Here is a 17923-nt window from a genome sequence, read left to right on the forward strand (position 1 = left end):
GGTAACAAAATCCCAAATACACCACAGGTGCAGCTCTGCTGTTCAAACAACGAGCCTGTAATCAAATCCTAGGAAAACTGGTCAAATAAATCAGTTTCATGCATTTATTGTTAGCATCTTGCCCAGCAAGCTAAAACCAGTTATTTCACAGCTGTAAAGCAGATCATTTATCGGCTCATACTCAACAGCACTTCACAACAACGAAACACACCATTAACGGTGGTAGGTTTTACAGAAGCCATCTTAAAATGTATCCATGTTTATGACCATTTTGCTGGGGAGGGGGGAAAAAGTCAAATAGTAACTTCAGCTGTTAAAGTCCATATTGTATATCAACTTTCAACTTCAGAAAACTGTCAGGAATACTTAAATTCTGAAAGAAAAAACTTACCCTAGGGCCCAATGGACCAACAGCTCCAGGATCTCCTGGCACACCCTAGGCAGAACAGAACTCACCATGAGAATGAAAGCGGTATTCATAGCCTAATAGTCATGGAAATTAGAGACAAACATTTTAATTTCCAAAGTACTGTGAATATAGATAGCTAGTTCTGAGTATTATCTGTCCATGATGAGAGGAGATAGTCCAGCTCAGTGCAAGAGGATAGTCAGATTCTAGCAATTATTTAATCCAAAAGCAGTTCTCAGACAGGTTGCAGACTGTCTCAGTACATGCTTTGAAAAAGAGGGAGAAATTCAATTACAAAGAGAAGAAGAGGTAGAATGTTTTTATGAATTCTTGTGAAATCACACAGAAATTACCTGATCACCTGGCTTTCCTCCCTCGCCTGGAGGACCTGGTGGCCCAGGCAAGCCCTGTGAAAAGGTAGATAAAATGGTTGCTAATATGATAGACAATTATGCAAATATAGATATAAGAACATGAAGGTAGTATTATACTTAGTATAAGAGTATGCCCTCAGAGATTCCCAAGTGAAATAGTTATATGAATATTGCACCATGCAATATTTCCATGCACATCAGCCCTAAAAATGAAGTTCTCTATCATAAACAGAGATTGACTTAATTAATACTTCATTATCAAAGCAATTATTCAGCTCCACATTTGGAACATCTTAGGAAAAAAAAAAATCAAATTAAAACTGAAAAGTAACAAAGGTAAATACCTGAAACCCTGTAGGACCTGGAGGGCCTTGTTCTCCTCTTTCTCCTGCTAAACCCTACAAAAAAGAAAGCAATAATTATAGAGGAATACAGGCAGGCCTCACTCTTCTCTCTGAACACCTACATTTTCAATTATGTATTTATTTATTACACATATTTATTTACCACAGGGGAGGTTTAGATTTGATATTAGGAAAAATTCCTGTACTGGAAGAGTGGTCAGGCATTGAAACAGGCTGCCTAGGGAGATGGTGGCATGAGCATTCCTGGAGGTGTTCAAAAAACCTGTAGACATGGCACTTAGGGATGTGGTTTAATGGCCATGGTGGTGCTGGACTCAATGATCTTAGAAGTCTTTTGCAACCTTAATGATTCTATGATTCTAAGATATACCCTATCTAGAAGATGTAATAGGAAGTATCTTTTTTCTTCAAGATCCTCCCACAGAAAGTTCTGTGCTGACAGGAAAACATTTTGCTCCTATTTTTTGTGATGATCAGCAAAATGAATTAGAATCATAGACTGGTTTGTGTTGGAAGGGACCTTTAAAGCTCATCTAGTCCAACCCATTCACATTCAGCAGAGGCATCTTCAACTAGAGCTGGTTGCTCAGAGTCCCAACAACCTGACCTGGAATGGCTGCAGGGATGGGGCATCCACCACCTCCCTGGGCAGTCTGGGCCACTGTTTCACCACTCTCAGTGTAAACAATTTCTTCATTACAGGTAGTCTAAATCCTTCCCTTCACTTTAAACTATCACCCCTCTTGTGCTGTCACAACAGGCCCTGCTACAAAAGTCTGTCCCTATCTTTCTTAAAAACTACTTATAAATATATATATATATACACACACACACATATAGCTTAATAGAAAGCTTCCCACTATTTAACAACAAAAAATTCTCTAACAGTCCTTGGTATTTTTTTGTTGTTCTTTGGAATGAACAAATGCCATGATGATAGACAAAACCAGAAGCAGAAAGAGTATAACACATGGATGGAGAGAAAGGCAGGCAGAGTGGTAAATGTTAACTTACTGGTGGGCCAACAGGACCAGAAGGACCAACTTCACCATCTTTACCTGGGGCTCCCTAAATTAAAAGGACATAGGAAGAAGTCTTGTATGGTGAACATTTATGACAGAAAAGCATCATTTTCTGTGATCACTGCAAATAACAGTCACACTCACTCTCTGTCCTGGGACACCTGCATTGCCTGCTTCTCCAGGTTTTCCAGGATCACCCTGATTTGCAGAAATAGAAATTACTATTTTCAGACACTGGTTTCATCCACTAAAATATATGCAAATGCTTAAAATCAAACAGATCTTGGGTACCAGGTGCCATACTCACACTGCTACCCTTTGGCCCAGGAAGGCCCATGCTGCCTGGCTGACCTCTGATTCCTATTGAACCTGCTGGACCTGGACGTCCATCTTCTCCTGGACCACCCTAGAGAGATAAAGCATTTTTCACATCAAATTATAAACATATTTAATCCTATGAACCTATTTACCCTTGGAAAATGTATATAAAAAACCCCACCACCAACATATTATTAATCTGACGTGGTGTTAGAGTGATCAGTCAAAATGTCTTTAAAGCAGATACAGCTTTAGCCATACTGCTGGTTAATAATAATAATAATAATAATAATAATAATAATAATAATAATAATAATAATAATAATAATACAATTATTATTATATATAATATTATAATATGAGATTGTTATAATCAAGTCATTATGTACAAACACTTTATTGTTTCCTTAGACAGTTAGAAAAGATATGTAGTTCAAAAAGGCTTAAAAATATTGCAGCAGCTGCTAAGCAACAAACACTGCTACACAATCAAGGCTAAAGGAACATTATCTGCACTAATTTTGGAGTCAGGAGTCCAAAGCAAACAGCCACAAGAGAAAATGAACCTTCAGAAATCAAGAAAAACTGAATTAATAGAAGCAATGAGTCACAGCCTTCGAATTACTGTGGCATTAACTGAAAGAATTCATTTTTTTTTGTCACTTACCAAGGGGCCAAGTTTTCCTTCAGGGCCTTGTACACCTGGATTTCCTGTCAAACCCTGGGAGTGGGAATAATATTAGTGTTAAGGTTGTGCATACAACTCTAGAAGAAGAAAGAAACTTAAATAAATCCAAAAGATGTGCTTGGTTACTATCACAGTATAAACTCTATGTCAAAGGTCTTCATTTTACAGCTTCATCTCTCATTGTCTTTGATCTTTCCATTTTCCCTTCTTGTGCTTTTATACATCTCTTGAACTTTGCACAGGGTCATTTTTGTTTCTGCCAACATTCTGCCATCAAATCTGGGGCTTGCTGCTCCCATTCTCTCCTTTTGTGATATTCCAAATTCCCCTTATACACTTTCTCTGAAAAAAACCCAAACCTCTAGATGACATACACCACTCAGCTGTGCAAATTATCAAGCACCCATTTAATGAAGGTTGCCCTTCAATTAATTTGGCCTTCATGTTATCTGTGGCAACTAAGTGCTTTTTAATCACACTTCCTTCAGCTGTATTAGCTGGTATCCTCATTAAGGGTTAGTTCTCCTTTTGCAAAGACAACTGGAATCTGTGCTTCCAACATCAGCCAGGGGGTGGGGGGGAGAGAAGGATGTATTTTGGCCTTTACCCTTTAAGTAGCCCCATCAAAACAGGTCTGTTCTTGTACAACAGCTTCTTAATTCTGCAAACTTCATTGTTGCCTTGTGAAAATGGAAAATGCCATGGTTTAGTCTACTGCTGCTTGTTTCTTACCCTTGCCCCTGGAAGACCAGGTTCACCAGGACGCCCGGGATCTCCCTGACCTCCTTTAGGCCCAGAAGATCCTGCTGGACCACGCTCTCCTTGGGCACCCTAGGAAGATACCAATGGGCTACTAGTTAACAAGTAGAAGAGAATATTAAACAAAACAGCTATCTTCTATTGAAAGACCTGGTTTTGCAAGCAGAGTTACAAATCATTAATACTTTCACTAATCTTACTTTTTTTCCTCAGACTATTACCTAAAATTTGTCTCTTCCATTAAGCAAATTTAGAGAAGAATTCTAGAATCCCTGTGTTTTTTGCCAAGAAGTTAGGCATTTACAGAAACACTGGACAAATACATGTGTGAGTCACTTCCCTGGAAGTGTCATAGCAGTTAGGAATGCCAAAGACAGATAAGCCCATCTGTTCAAGGAGCAAGCCTAGAAAAACTATGCCACGTGCAAAGAAAAGGCAATTTTTCAACCAATTACCTTCTTCAGAGCAATACATGAAGCAATGTACTAGTAGACTAGGTCACTACCTCTTTTATCTATTCACATCTCAGCATAAGGGAGCATTAAAGGAAGGACACGCAAGCAAAGTTGAGCATTAGAGGAACTGAAAGTGACTTTTCCCACAAAAAATGTGATCGCGAAACATTCTGACCCTGTTTTGGCATTTATCAATTCTTTTTGATCCTGCTTCCAGTTATTTTGAGGACCTGCTTATTTGCCCAGAAGCAGATGTTTTTAATGGAACATTTTCTTTCAATATTCTGTATGTATGAAAATCTAACCACATGACCCACTGAAAGATGGACCCTTTCATTTCATTTACCTTCGGTCCAGGCAAGCCATCAGAACCTGGAAAACCACGGTTCCCAGGAGCACCCTAGGAAAAGACATAGAGACAAGATGATTAGCTTGATCTTAACTTCATGTTTACATAACCTATGGCAAACAAAGCCCTAGATTTATGGGTCAATTGATTTCCTTACAACTTTGATATTTTATTGTTGTTTTATCCACTTGGAGTGGTAAAACTGTCAAGGTTTTATTCACTTGTGCATGCAGAGCAGCTTCTTTTATGTGAACATCTTATCATTAAAAGCAAGATGACAGAGTTAAGCAAGAGCAGAATAAATCTGCATCATGTCTCTGTCATTTCTCCTCCTATACTATCCCATGCACTGAATCCACCAATGAAAATATCCAGAGGAAAAAATAATGCATAGTATTAACCACTCAGAGGAAAATAAATCTTGACTACACCCACCACAAAGCTGTAAGAAAATCCATAGTTAGGTCAAGAGGTTTTTCAGTTTAGCAGTGCATCTCTCAAGGCATAAATAATTTGGATCGCTTACCCTCTCTCCAACAGGACCTGGTGGACCTACTGACCCTGGATCACCTCGAGGACCTCTTTTCCCTTCTTCACCTATAGGTCCAATAGGACCCTGGGGACCTTGTGGGCCCTGGTGAAAGTAAAACGGTTTTTAAATATCATCAAGCTCATGACTTCTGAGGTAGATTAAACACACAGTCTTCTAAACATCACAAACATGTTACCAACTAAAGGAGGAAAGGAAAAGGTTTTCAATCAGATAAAAATGTAGCTTTTCAGTACTAGCTTTTCTCTTCTACAGTGTTTATAAGCTAACAAGGGTATTGGTCAACAGCAGGGATGCTGCTCAACTAGACTTGGTTGCCCAAGGCCTCCCTCCAGTCTGACCTTCAGCACCTCCAGGGAGGAGGCATCCACAACCATTCTGAACAACCTATTCCAGAGTCTCACCACCCTCATATTGAAGAACTTCTTCCTAAAATCCATTCTAAGCCTGCTCTCCCTCAGCTTTACACCATTTTCCCTGGTCCTGTCTCTAGACCCCCTTAAGAAAAGTCTCTCTCCAGCTTTCCTGTAGGCTCCTTTCAGGTATTTGAAGGCAGCTCCTGGAGTATTTTCCAGGCTGAACAACCCTAGCCCTCTCAGCCTATTGTCATAGCAGAGGTGCCCCAGAATGTGTTCAAAATACTCATTTGAGCCTTTGTGATTCCTTTTCATCTTACAAAGTATATGGTTACTTACAGGTTCACCTTTGGGTCCTGCTTCTCCCTTGAAGCCTGGGACACCAGGGTCTCCCTGAAAATAAACACATCAGTAACACCATAAGTTTAAGGCTCTGCAGAAAGCATTTGACTATTTTGTGTTATGCCAGGAAACAGAAACACATTTCCTCATTTAGTAACTAGTTGTAGGCAGTAGAATGGGATGCTTCTCATGGTCTGTCTTTCCCCTTAGAATGCTGGTTTATGGCAATGTTATCAAGATAAAAACCTCAGACAACTTCAGGAAGTAACTGCTAATATTTGCCCAAGCGTATATAGACACTCTTCCTTCTCAGACCTTGAAGAAAGCAAACCCAGTATTTCAGACACACAGCAGAGTCGCAATATCTGAGCCTCAGCATATGCACTAGCATGTTGGTATCTTCTTTAAAGGGACCCCATTGCTAAACCCTGGTTTAGTTTCCTAGCATTACACATTTGCTAGACATTTCCACACAGACAAAGGCATCATTACCGGCTGGCCTCGAATACCAGGTGGGCCAGTGCTGCCTTGTGGGCCTGGGGAACCAGGTGGACCTGACAAACCATGGGGGCCTCCAGTGCCTGGAGATCCCTACAAACAGAAAAAACAGCAAGGACAGTAAGGAAATAGAATTTTTAAAAAAGGAATAAAATAAATTCACTATTTCATCACCAAGTGACACAATTACTTACAGTAGGGCCCTTAGCACCTGGGGAACCATCAGTCCCTTCAGCACCCTAAAGAGATTGGATCAATCATTAAAATCAGTTTTAATGAGGAGAGTACTGCTAACAAAAAGCAGAGAATAGTTGTTTCATCCACTTTATGAGACCAGAAAATAAAGGTTATTGAACAAATACAGCAACATATGATCTGCTTGTGCAAATGCTAATGCTTTTTAATCTATAAGATCTTATGTTTAAGCTCCAAATTTAAAGTAATTGGTTTTATTGTTGTTTTCATTAAATAATGCAAGGTTATTTTCAACAAAATAAGCACAACACAAATTAATGAGACCTTTCTGGGGTTAAAAAAAAAGGGATTTTTGAGCAGAACATAGCATCTATCAAATAGGATATTCAAATTCCCTTTAAAGAGGCAACATGCACAAGGTGAGCATTGAAGAGCTCAATCTGATGTACTTACAGGAAGACCTTGTGATCCAGCTGGGCCTTGTGGACCTGTTTCACCTCTTTGTCCTTGAGGGCCTTCAGGACCACGAGGACCTGTTGGACCTGCTTCACCCTAAAATTTCACATAAGAAAATAACCTGGAGATCATTTTGCTATAAAAATGCAGCTCTACAAAGTAACGAAGGAGGAATACTGAGTTTATAAAAGGAAAATGATTCATGTTTTGAAATAGTTCACTGTCCTTAAAAATAATCTTTGCTTACTTAATTCTGCTTCTACTACTTCTAACATGAATGTAAACTTCATTAGTCCACACAGGAGTTTTCCTCAATTTATATAAGGGCAAGGAAACTTTCTACAGAGGAGCAGCACTTTATCAAGTGGGCCAAATCATATCAAGTACTTTAGACTGACATTTCTCTCTAAAATCCCAGGATGTGGCTGTAATTTGACAAATTTTTTTTAGCTTTGGGCATTTTTTTGCACAGTACAAGACTAACTCACTGCTGCAGCTCTCTATTAGGTAGAAAATCCCTCTAAGATTGACCTGGATGTTCCAATTAAAAAACCAAACAAAACAAAGCTTCCCAGAATGTCCTTTAAATTTTATTTTTACATGGGAAATTTGCCTTTTTGGCTGCTCATGTCTGCATAGCTGAGGTCCACATCTTCACTGTACAGTTCGCTTAGCTTTCAAGAGTGCAAAGCAGCTATTCCAATTTTACATCATCTGATGATCAAAATTGAAGGCAGCTCCTTCTTTTCAAAAGCTTTCATTGCTTCATCAAGTGACAACTGCTCCAAACATTTGTTTAGGTATTAAGTAGTGATTAATCATAGCAAAAACATTTTATAACGTGCACTAAAAGCTCTATCATTTAATTGTATACATTACGTTAATGCTCTTATTATCTCAAAGGAAAAAGGAAAGCTGGTTTATGAATGTTGCCAACTTCACAACAACACAAAACATCTGCTGAACTTGGCTGCTTGACTAACTGAAGTTTCTTCTTGTGTAATTTCTTCCAATCACATTTTAGGGACATAAAGCAACAAAGAGGAGCAGCTGGATGGAGGATAAGTATAAGAATGCTGCATGAGTTGCCATTTTTTTCTCTGTATGAGTTGCCTTCTTTATTTTTGCAGGCATATTCTCAAGGCTAGTTAAAAAAAACAACCAACCAAAACAAACCAAACAAATGTCCCAAACAAATAAATAAACAGACAAAAAAATATAACTATTTTCTTAAAAAAAACAGAGATGAGAGTCCCATGAGGACAGAGCTGCTTTCCATTTCAGCCCAATCACACAGAGCCACAAAAGGCAGCAATCATCATTTGCTGTGCTGCGATGTACTGTGGCAAAGCACTGCTGGGGTTCAAGCATTTTCTTTGAACATCATTCCTTGCAGTCTCAAAAAGTGTTCTTGGCCAAAACTGTAAGTTTCACTACTGCAGGGCACTGCTTCCATACTGCCTTAGACTAGTCCTCACAACTTACTCTGTAAGAATGCATCTTGTCATTCTTTGAATATATAATGCACAAAATTCCTGAGGCACAGAATGGCAATCATCACCACCCCTCAGCTTGAGCAAGAATGAAAGCAAAGAAAGAATAGAATAGAATAGAATAGAATAGAATAGAATAGAATAGAATAGAATAGAATAGAATAGAATAGAATAGAATAGAATAGAATAGACCAGGTTGGAAGAGACCTTCAAGATCATCGCGTCCAACCTATCATCCAATACCACCTAATCAACTAACCTGTGTAACCAAGCACCCTGTCAAGTCTCCTCCTGAACACCTCCAGTGATGGCGATTCCACCAACTCTCCGGGCAGCCCATTCCAATGGGCAATCACTCTCTCTGTGTAAAACTTCCTCCTGACCTCCAGCCTGAACTTCCCCTGGCACAGCCTGAGACTGTGTCCTCTTGTTCTGGTGCTGGCTGCCTGGGAGAAGAGACCAACCTCTGCCTGTTTACAACCCCCCTTCAGGTAGTTGCAGAGAGCAATAATGTATTCAGGATGTATTCAGGATGTATAATGTAGTCAGGATGTAGAAAGCATCCTGACTGTACTGAATTGCAATTGCTTCATTTGGCTTCTGGTTGCTATCATCTGTCTCAAGGTCTTGACTAAGACTGATTTCACAGCAGCTCTCCAGGATCCAGATCTAACAGTTAGAACTCACATATTTTTTTTAATTCTGTGTTGTTAGACGTATTTAAATAATATTTTTATCTTCTTTTAATTTTACCTTCACACCAGGAGCACCTGGGAAACCTGGAGAACCAGTTATGCCAAGTGGGCCCTATGAAAAACAAAGACACAGACACAAAGCTGTAATTCTGCAGTTTAGATCACACAGTGGAGCATCTAATCACTGGATAAATACTGTTCTGGGATTAAATGACTTATTCAAATCATGAAATGTTTCTTAACAACAAAAGCAACATAGTAATAAATCTTGGGTTTATAAGTGATGCACTCGTTTTTCTAAGGGATACATGTTATGGAATTGTGGTACAGTGTTTATTTTCATAGACTCATTTTGGTTGGAAAAGACCTTTAAGATCATTGAGTCCAACCATTATCTAATTCTGCCTAGAATAAGTTTGTTTCCCCTTTCATAATGCCTCTTGGAATGAAGAAGACTTTCAACAGAAGATCTTTCTACAGGATGATAAACTCTCTGAATGGCGGCACACAGTGGTTATGGATATTCACTACAACACTGTTCATGGATGATTCCTCCTTATATTTCCCTGAGTTTCCCTCTTAGTAACACATGATGCATATTGTGCAGAAATCTTCTACACACTAAAGTCTGATGACAAGCCTAATAAGAACAGTCTGTCCCACTGAGCATGAATTACAGACATTTCTGCCGTGACATTGCAGTCATTTCTGCAGAACTAATCCAACAGCTCGCTCAGTATATGTTTGAAAACCTGTGCCCCAGTTCATTGGATCGCAATTAAGTGTCTGCCAAATTTCTCTCTTGCTGCAGGAAGAATTTCAGAATTACTGACCCCAACAACAATGCATTTCATTCACACTTCCACCAATGAGAAACACATGCATGGAGTACCAGTGTCTCCCTTGTGACACTATATGGATGTTACCAAAGATGTTAGCTGACCTATTATAGTTTCATAGTTTCATAGTTTCATTCAGGGTTGGAAGGGACCACAAGGATCATCTAGTTCCAACCCCCCTGCCATGGGCAGGGACACCCCACACTAGATCAGGCTGGACAGAGCCTCATCCAGCCTGCTCTTAAACACCCCCAGGGACGGGGCCTCGACCACCTCCCTGGACAACCCATTCCAGGGTTTCACCACTCTCATGGTGAAGAACCTCCTCCTCACATCTAGCCTGAATCTCCCCACCTCCAGCTTCATTCCATTCCCCCTAGTCCTATCACTACCTGAGATCCTGAGAAGTCCTTCCCCTGCCTTCCTGTAGGCCCCCTTCAGATACTGGAAGGCGACAATTAGGTCACCTCGGAGCCTTCTCTTCTGCAGACTGCACAGCCCCAGCTCCTTCAGTCTGTCCTCATAGGAGAGGTGCTCCAGCCCTCTGATCATCCTCGTGGCCCTTCTCTGGACACGTTCCAGCACCTCCACATCCCTCTTGTAATAGGGGCTCCAGAACTGGACACAGTACTCCAGGTGGGGTCTCACCAGGGCTGAGTAGAGGGGGAGGATCACCTCCCTCGACCTGCTAGCCACACTTCTCCTGATGCAGCCCAGGATCTGATTGGCTTTGCGGGCTGCAAGTGCACACTGAGAGCTCATGTTGAGCTTTTTGTCCACCAGCACCCCCAAGTCTCTCTCCTCAGGGCTATCCTCCAGCCAGTCACTGCCCAGCCTGTATTTGTGCCTGGGATTGCCTCGACCCAGATGCAGGACCCTGCACTTGCTCTTATTGAACTTCATGAGGTTGGCCTGTGCCCACCTCTCCAGCCTGTCAAGGTCCCTCTGGATGGCCTCCCTTCCCTCCAGCCTGTCTGCTGCACCACACAGCTTGGTGTCATCAGCAAACTTGCTGAGGGTGCACTCAATGCCACTGTCCATGTCCCCCACAAAGATGTTGAATAAGATAGGTCCCAGGACTGATCCCTGAGGGACTCCACTTGTCACTGGCCTCCACTGGGACATGGAGCCATTGACAGCCACTCTTTGGGTGCGGCCATCAAGCCAGTTCCTTATCCATCTAGTGGTCCACCAATCAAACCCATGTGTCACCAGTTTGGAGACCAGGATGTGGTGCGGGACAGTGTCGAAGGCTTTGCTCAGGTCCAGGTAAACGACATCAGTTGCTCGCCCCTCATCTATTAATTTTGTCACCTGCTCATAGAAGGCCACCAGGTTGGTCAGGCAGGATTTGCCCTTGGCAAAGCCATGCTGACTGTTCCCAATCACCTCTTCACTATTTTTTTGAGTGAGTAGTGACTCCAGGAGGATCTGTTCCATGATCTTTCCAGGCACAGAGGTGAGACTGACTGGCCTGTAGTTCCCTGGTTCCTCCTTCTTGCCCTTTTTGAAGATGGGGGCAATGTTTCCCCTTTTCCAGTCTGTGGGGACTTCACCAGACTGCCAGGACTTTTGAAATATAATAGAGAGGGGTTTAGCAACCTCATCTGCCAGTTCTCTCAGCACCCGTGGGTGTATCCCGTCGGGTCCCATGGACTTGAACACTTTCAGGTTCTTCAGATGATCACGAACCTGATCTGCACTTACAATGGGCAGTTCTTCCTCCCTGTCCCTGGCTTTGACTTCCATAACATCAGGAGTGTGGCTAGAGGCCCTTGCAGTGAAGACTGAGGTAAAGAAGTTATTAAGTACCTCAGCCTTTTCCTCATCACAGGTGACCATGTCACCATTTTCTTTTCTGAGGGGGCCCACACCTTCCCTAGTCTTCTTCTTCCCATTAATATACCTGTAAAAGTTCTTAGTATTCCCTTTAATCTCCCTGGCTAGATTCAACTCAAACTCTGCTTTGGCTTTCCTGACCAGGACTCTTGCTGCTCGGGCAGCTTCCTTGTATTCCCCCTGTTCTACCTGTCCTTCCCTCCACTTCCTGTAGAGTTTCCTTTTAAGTAATAGTGTGTCCAGTAGCTCCTTGCCCATCCAGGCAGGCCTCCTAGCATTCTTACCTGCTTTTCTCTTTGTTGGTACACAGAGCTCCTGGACACAGAGGAGGTGGTCCTTGAATACTGACCAGCTGTCCTGGGTCCCTCTTCCCTCCAGGGCTTTGTCCCATGACACTTTGGCTAGCAGATCCCTGAAGCGATCAAAATCTGCATGCCTAAAGTCTAGGGTCATGAGCTTGGAATACTTCCTCCTGATTGCCCTGAGGATGTTAAATTCAACTGCTTCATGGTCACTGCAGCCAAGGCCGTCTATGAGCCTCACATTGCTTACCAGCCCTTCCCTGTTGGTGAGAACAAGGTCCAGCATAGCACCATTTCTTGTTGGTTCCTCCACCATTTGGAGGAGGAAGTTGTCTTCTATGCAGTCCAGGAACATCCTGGATTGCTGGTGCCTTGCTGTGTTGTCCCTCCAGCAGATGTCCGGGTGGTTGAAATCACCCATGAGGACCAGGGCTTGTGACCTGGAAGCTGCTTCTATTTGCCTATGGAGGGCCTCATCTGCTTGGATCTGCTGGTCAGGTGGCCTGTAGGAGACCCCCACAGTAATATCTTCTTCCCCTGTCCTGCCTTTAATTCTGACCCATACACTCTCAACTAGCTTATCATCCCTCCCCAGTTGGAGCTCCACTGATTCCAACTGGCTATTGACATAGAGGGCAACACCTCCTCCTCTCCTTCCCTGCCTATCCTTCCTAAAGAGTTTATACCCATCTATGCCTACATCCCAGTCATGGGATTCATCCCACCAAGTTTCAGTAACAGCCACTATGTCGTGGCATCCCAGCAGCACAGTGGCACTTAACTCATCCTGTTTATTGCCCAAGCTGCGCGCATTAGCATTATCAGGTCCAGTCTCGCTGAACTCATAGGGGTTGGAAGGGACCTCTGAAGATCTTCAAGTCCAACCCCCCTTGCCAGAGAAGGACCATAGAATCCAGCACAGGTTGCACACATATGCATCCTGGCAGGTCTTGAAAGTCTCCAGAGAAGGAAACTCTACAACCTCTCTGGAAAGCCTGTTCTAGTGCTCTGTGACCCTTAGAGTGAAGAAGATTCTTCCTCATGTTGAGGTGGAAGTTCCTGTGCTGTAGTTCATATCCATATAGTACAGCAAATAAAAATTTCAGGATCCATGTAGAATTTCACATCTTAGGAACCAGCTTTGCCTAAACTTTACAATTTGTTTTCAATACCCAAAAATCTTTTGTTTTGAAGTTTCTTCTAACAAGTCACTCTTCTTTCATTATATGCTAAATAATTGAGGTTTGCAGCTTTTCGACACTTCCATTCATTTTCTGGGCTTCTATTCTAGTTAATTGCTCCTTAATGAACTTCATAATAAAACAATCTGGTCCTTAAGATGATGTATGTAAACGTTTCTCAAGATTTATATTACTTACAAGAGTACAATTCTAGGTGCACTTAACTGTCGCAAACAACTGCCAACAGTTTTCTGTGCTTCTTTTGGTAGTGTCAAAAGGTAAGTGGCAAATATAAGGTGAAAATAATAGATGATTAAGAAAGAAACTTACCATTGGTCCTGGCTTCCCAGGCATACCATGCTGACCACGTCCACCCTAGATATAAAAACAGACCATACAAAATATTTGTAAGAACTCTAAACTTTTGTTTATGTATTTATTATTATTATTTATTGTTGGCATTTGTGATACCAGCCACACAAACTAAAGTGACCAAAGAAATGCTGGATTGCAGAGCACTCCAAATATTGGCACGGGAAAATTCTGGAAGAAATTATGCTCCCTTTCAAGTAAATGGATTTTCTCTGTTTTCACAGAGGCCACTATCACATTTTCAGTGTAACTGTATGGAACACACAACATAAATGGAGCACATAAAAGTCATGGGGATAAATGCCAGAAAAAACAACACTTGACACTGGACATAAAGCACCAGAAATCAGTTTCTTCTCAAATGCGACCTCATGTCAAAGCTAATTCTTCTTTCTTTGCTGAAAAGCAAGCTACTTACTAAGAATTACTATCATCTGGAATTAAATTATTAAATTAAATTAAGTCTAAGTTTTCATTTCAAACTTATTTTCCAGACAGAACCAATACACATTATTTCTTAGTTCTTGGTGAAAACAGCCTGTCAAGAGAAATTTCACAGGACAAAAAAAAAAGAAGAAGAAATATTTGCATCAGAGTGAGGGGATTTGGCCATATGTGCAGCTCCGGCATGAGAAATGAGCACACAGCTAACAATTCTTCATTTAAAACTAGTTTTGAATTTTGAAGCTTACAATAAAGGTATCACCCCACAAAACACTGCTCAGGCCCTAACTTAAGCTACAGCAGAGCTCCCCATGGAACTGAATGGCAGTGAAATGAAAAAAAAACCAAACAAAACACAACACTTTCAGGCTCAGGGGTTTAAATTTAAGTAAGACAAGGGAAGAATTACAAGGAGAATGAAGGCGCCACTTACAGGGGCACCATGTGGCCCAATTCGACCTCTTTCTCCTGGCATTCCTCTAGGTCCCTTGAAGAGAGAACAAAAGGTACATTATTGAGGAGCTCAACGTGGTAAAACAAAAAAAGGTTAGAGTTCACTTGACTTTTATCCACCTCCACCCCCCCTCCCAAAAAAAATGCAGAGAATGCACACCACCCTTTTTTTTTGCTTCTTTTTCTTCTTTGTCTTTGCTTCTTCCTTCTTTTTTTAATTTTCTTGTTTGGTTTGGTCTTTGGTTTTTTTGGGTTGGTTGGGTTTTTTTGGGGGGGTGTTTCATTGCTTGTTGGTTTGGGGTTTTTCTTTCTTGACTTTCCCCTTGCCTCCGATAAGTTTTCCACTGTATTACTCTTCAGCAATTTTCTGCCTAGTCTTCTTTATTTGCTTTTAACAAGGATGTGATTAGGTTCTCTGAGACTACATGAATGATAAGGACAGATGATGTGAACAACAGTCATGGGACTTATCTTTATACCTCCTGCAGGTGTAGCTTATCTTGTCCTACAGCAGGAAAGGAGTAGCTGCTAACACAAATCCTCACTGCCTTGCAGGCTTGCCCAGAGGAAATTTAATAGGCTGTAATTCCTCTTTTCCTGTTCCAACAGTATTTCTAGCTTTAAACACATTAGAATAAATACTGTAAAATACTCACCAAGATCAATAATGCAATCTCATTTACCACAGCTCATTCACAAACTAGGTTCCACTTCAGGGATATTACACTCTGCATGACACAAGACAGTGCTTTGCAGAGAGATTTCATTATCTGATATTAGACAGGTGCTTGACTTCCAGAAGCACTGCTAAGAATTGATTTTTGGCATATCAGGCTGCTTATAATTTCTCCAAAACCACATCTGAATGAAAACTACTCTGAGAAAAATTTATTGGATTCATTTCCATGTCATGCATGCTTATCCTCACCATAGCCTTCAAAATCCTCTGTCTGTGCTTTTCTTACCTCGAGAGGGCACTTCTGACCTATATCATTCCGTTTCTACCTCAGAGCAACCTAACCCAGTTCAAACATATTGAAATCAAATTGTATGAAGCATCATCATGTAATAAAACCTAGATTTCATCATCTGCCACTTACTCAAGAAGGTAAACAATCACCAAACCTGCCTATTGATACCTATTGATATCATCCATGGCTGTGGACTGCAAAGAATAACAGCTTACAGTTGACCAAAGCTACTGTTAACTGTAATAGAAAATAAAGCCTTAATTAAGAGAAAGAACAGCTTCATGACATCAAGTACAGACGTCAAAACCTTGACATTCACACTGGCCACATTTTTTACAATCTCAAAGCCACTTCTGAAACACCCAATGCACATGACACTCACAAGAGGACCTGTTGCACCCATGGCACCTGTTGGTCCGGCTTCTCCCTAAAAATGGAAATTAAATGACACAATTAGAGGAAAAGAGCTAGAGGAAAAAGAAGTTACATTGGATGTCACGAAGAAGTTTTTCACCATGAGGGTGGTGAGACACAGAACAGATTGCCCAGGGAGGTGGCAGAAGCCCCATCCCTGGAGGTTCTGAAGGCCAGGCTGGATGGGCCTCTGAGCAACCTCATCTAGTGTGAGGTGTCCCTGCCCATGGCAGGGGGGTTGAACTAGAAGATCCTTAAGCTTCCTTGCAACCCTGACAATTCTATCATTCTCAAAAATGTTTTAGCATCAGCATTGATCTATATGGAAAAGGGGGGGAAAAAAAAAAAAAAAAAAAAAGGTGTTTTATGGTCTTTTGGAATAACTTTCAATCCACCTTGAAAGAATTGCCTCCAGCTGGCTCTCACATGTTAGCACTGCTTTCAGGTGAAATTGCAAGGGTACTGCAGTACAAAATTCTAAGAGAATAAATTTGTTAGGTGAAAATCAGTCAGTTTGATGAAATACATTCTCTCAACTCTCCAATATCTGCCTGTTGGAGAGGGTAGTCCAAAAGAGGAGAGTCAGCTTTTAGTTATGGATCACTACTTTGTTTTATTTTGTTTTAAAAAACTAGAAACTTTTTTCTTCTCTCAGCTTGGTCGTATAAAAGCCAACAAGAACTACAAGCTAGCCAAGTAGAAAACTGCAAGATGTGCATGGGCTCTTTATTAACAGACTATGCTATCCTTGGTATTACCTAAGTGTCACAGACAGACCACAGGCACTGCACATGGTGATCCCTTACAGGCTTGCAGCTGAACTCCAGCTGAAGTTATGACTGGCACTATTGAACTCTCTTCCTTTAGAAAGCCCACACATGTCCCTCCATAGCAATTCTTACGGATCATAAACATGGTAAAAATGGATAACTCCACACAGCTTCTCCACTTCCCTACTAGCAGCACTGACAAGAGAGGGCACAAAGCGGCATTCTGAAGTTCTACTCTTGTTCATTAGTTTGGCGTTAAAGAAAACATGCTTAAGCCTTTAGTTCTTTGGGTCATGAAAATACCTTTGCTCCAGCTGCTCCAATTTCACCTTTTGGACCATCAAGTCCCTTCAATCCCTGTAAGGAAACAATGGAGAAATTTTATTTACATATGAGAACATTCCTACTATTATTGTTAAAATAACTCAATAGTAAACTGTGAAGAATAGTCCAAGGTGGCAAGAGCAAGAAAGGAAAAAAAAAAGTAAAGAAGAAAAAAAAACCCAATACAGATGGAATAAAGTTTTTAAACATTTCCTAAATGGAAACCATTTGTAGAAAGTACAGTTCCTTGGATTTGGTTTCCTTTTTAAAACAAGACACTTTAAAAGAAAAAAAAATAATCCTTAAACAACAAGAAGGAGGCTCTGAGCCATAGGAAACCTTTTTATTCCTCCCCAAAGCAAAATTCTGGCCAGAAAACTTGGTAATTTGCAATGACTCCATGTTGCAAACATATCCACCTCTCAAGATCCCCACCCTGATGCAAGGCTTGCCAACAAAGTGAGAGAACTGGCAGGTTTGTGCCTCCTGAAGCTTGGCAGGGCTCAGGCAAGCCCCTTCCAGATTCCCAGATCATTTGAAAATAGAGTGAAGACAGCACTAAAGAATATGACAAAGGTCAGCTTAAAGGGGAATAGCATTGACTTTCTGCAAGACACTCCTTCTTTTAAATGGCAGTGGTTCTGCTGCAGTGGGCAGGACTAGAAGTGTGGTCAAATTCACCACTAATAC

General features: G+C 41.2%; 1 protein-coding gene across 2 annotated transcripts in view; it reads right to left on the minus strand.

The window, feature by feature from the left end:
* Positions 1 to 17923, minus strand: part of COL5A2 (collagen type V alpha 2 chain) — a 139767-nt gene that overhangs the window by 26986 nt on the left and 94858 nt on the right. For both annotated transcript variants that reach the window (XM_068137894.1, XM_068137895.1), the window contains 19 exons: positions 17213 to 17266; positions 16108 to 16152; positions 14735 to 14788; positions 13816 to 13860; positions 9383 to 9436; positions 7134 to 7232; positions 6680 to 6724; positions 6480 to 6578; positions 5985 to 6038; positions 5266 to 5373; positions 4737 to 4790; positions 3909 to 4007; positions 3156 to 3209; positions 2478 to 2576; positions 2315 to 2368; positions 2163 to 2216; positions 1128 to 1181; positions 763 to 816; positions 392 to 436 (listed from right to left, as the gene is read on the minus strand). In XM_068137894.1, the coding sequence (XP_067993995.1) occupies positions 392 to 436; positions 763 to 816; positions 1128 to 1181; positions 2163 to 2216; positions 2315 to 2368; positions 2478 to 2576; positions 3156 to 3209; positions 3909 to 4007; positions 4737 to 4790; positions 5266 to 5373; positions 5985 to 6038; positions 6480 to 6578; positions 6680 to 6724; positions 7134 to 7232; positions 9383 to 9436; positions 13816 to 13860; positions 14735 to 14788; positions 16108 to 16152; positions 17213 to 17266 (1224 nt within the window). The remainder of the gene's footprint in view (positions 1 to 391; positions 437 to 762; positions 817 to 1127; positions 1182 to 2162; positions 2217 to 2314; positions 2369 to 2477; positions 2577 to 3155; positions 3210 to 3908; positions 4008 to 4736; positions 4791 to 5265; positions 5374 to 5984; positions 6039 to 6479; positions 6579 to 6679; positions 6725 to 7133; positions 7233 to 9382; positions 9437 to 13815; positions 13861 to 14734; positions 14789 to 16107; positions 16153 to 17212; positions 17267 to 17923) is intronic.

Source organism: Melanerpes formicivorus, unplaced genomic scaffold (assembly GCF_026170545.1).
Source record: "Melanerpes formicivorus ecotype bairdi unplaced genomic scaffold, bMelFor1.0.p_v2 SCAF_5, whole genome shotgun sequence".
Classification (NCBI taxonomy): domain Eukaryota; kingdom Metazoa; phylum Chordata; class Aves; order Piciformes; family Picidae; genus Melanerpes; species Melanerpes formicivorus.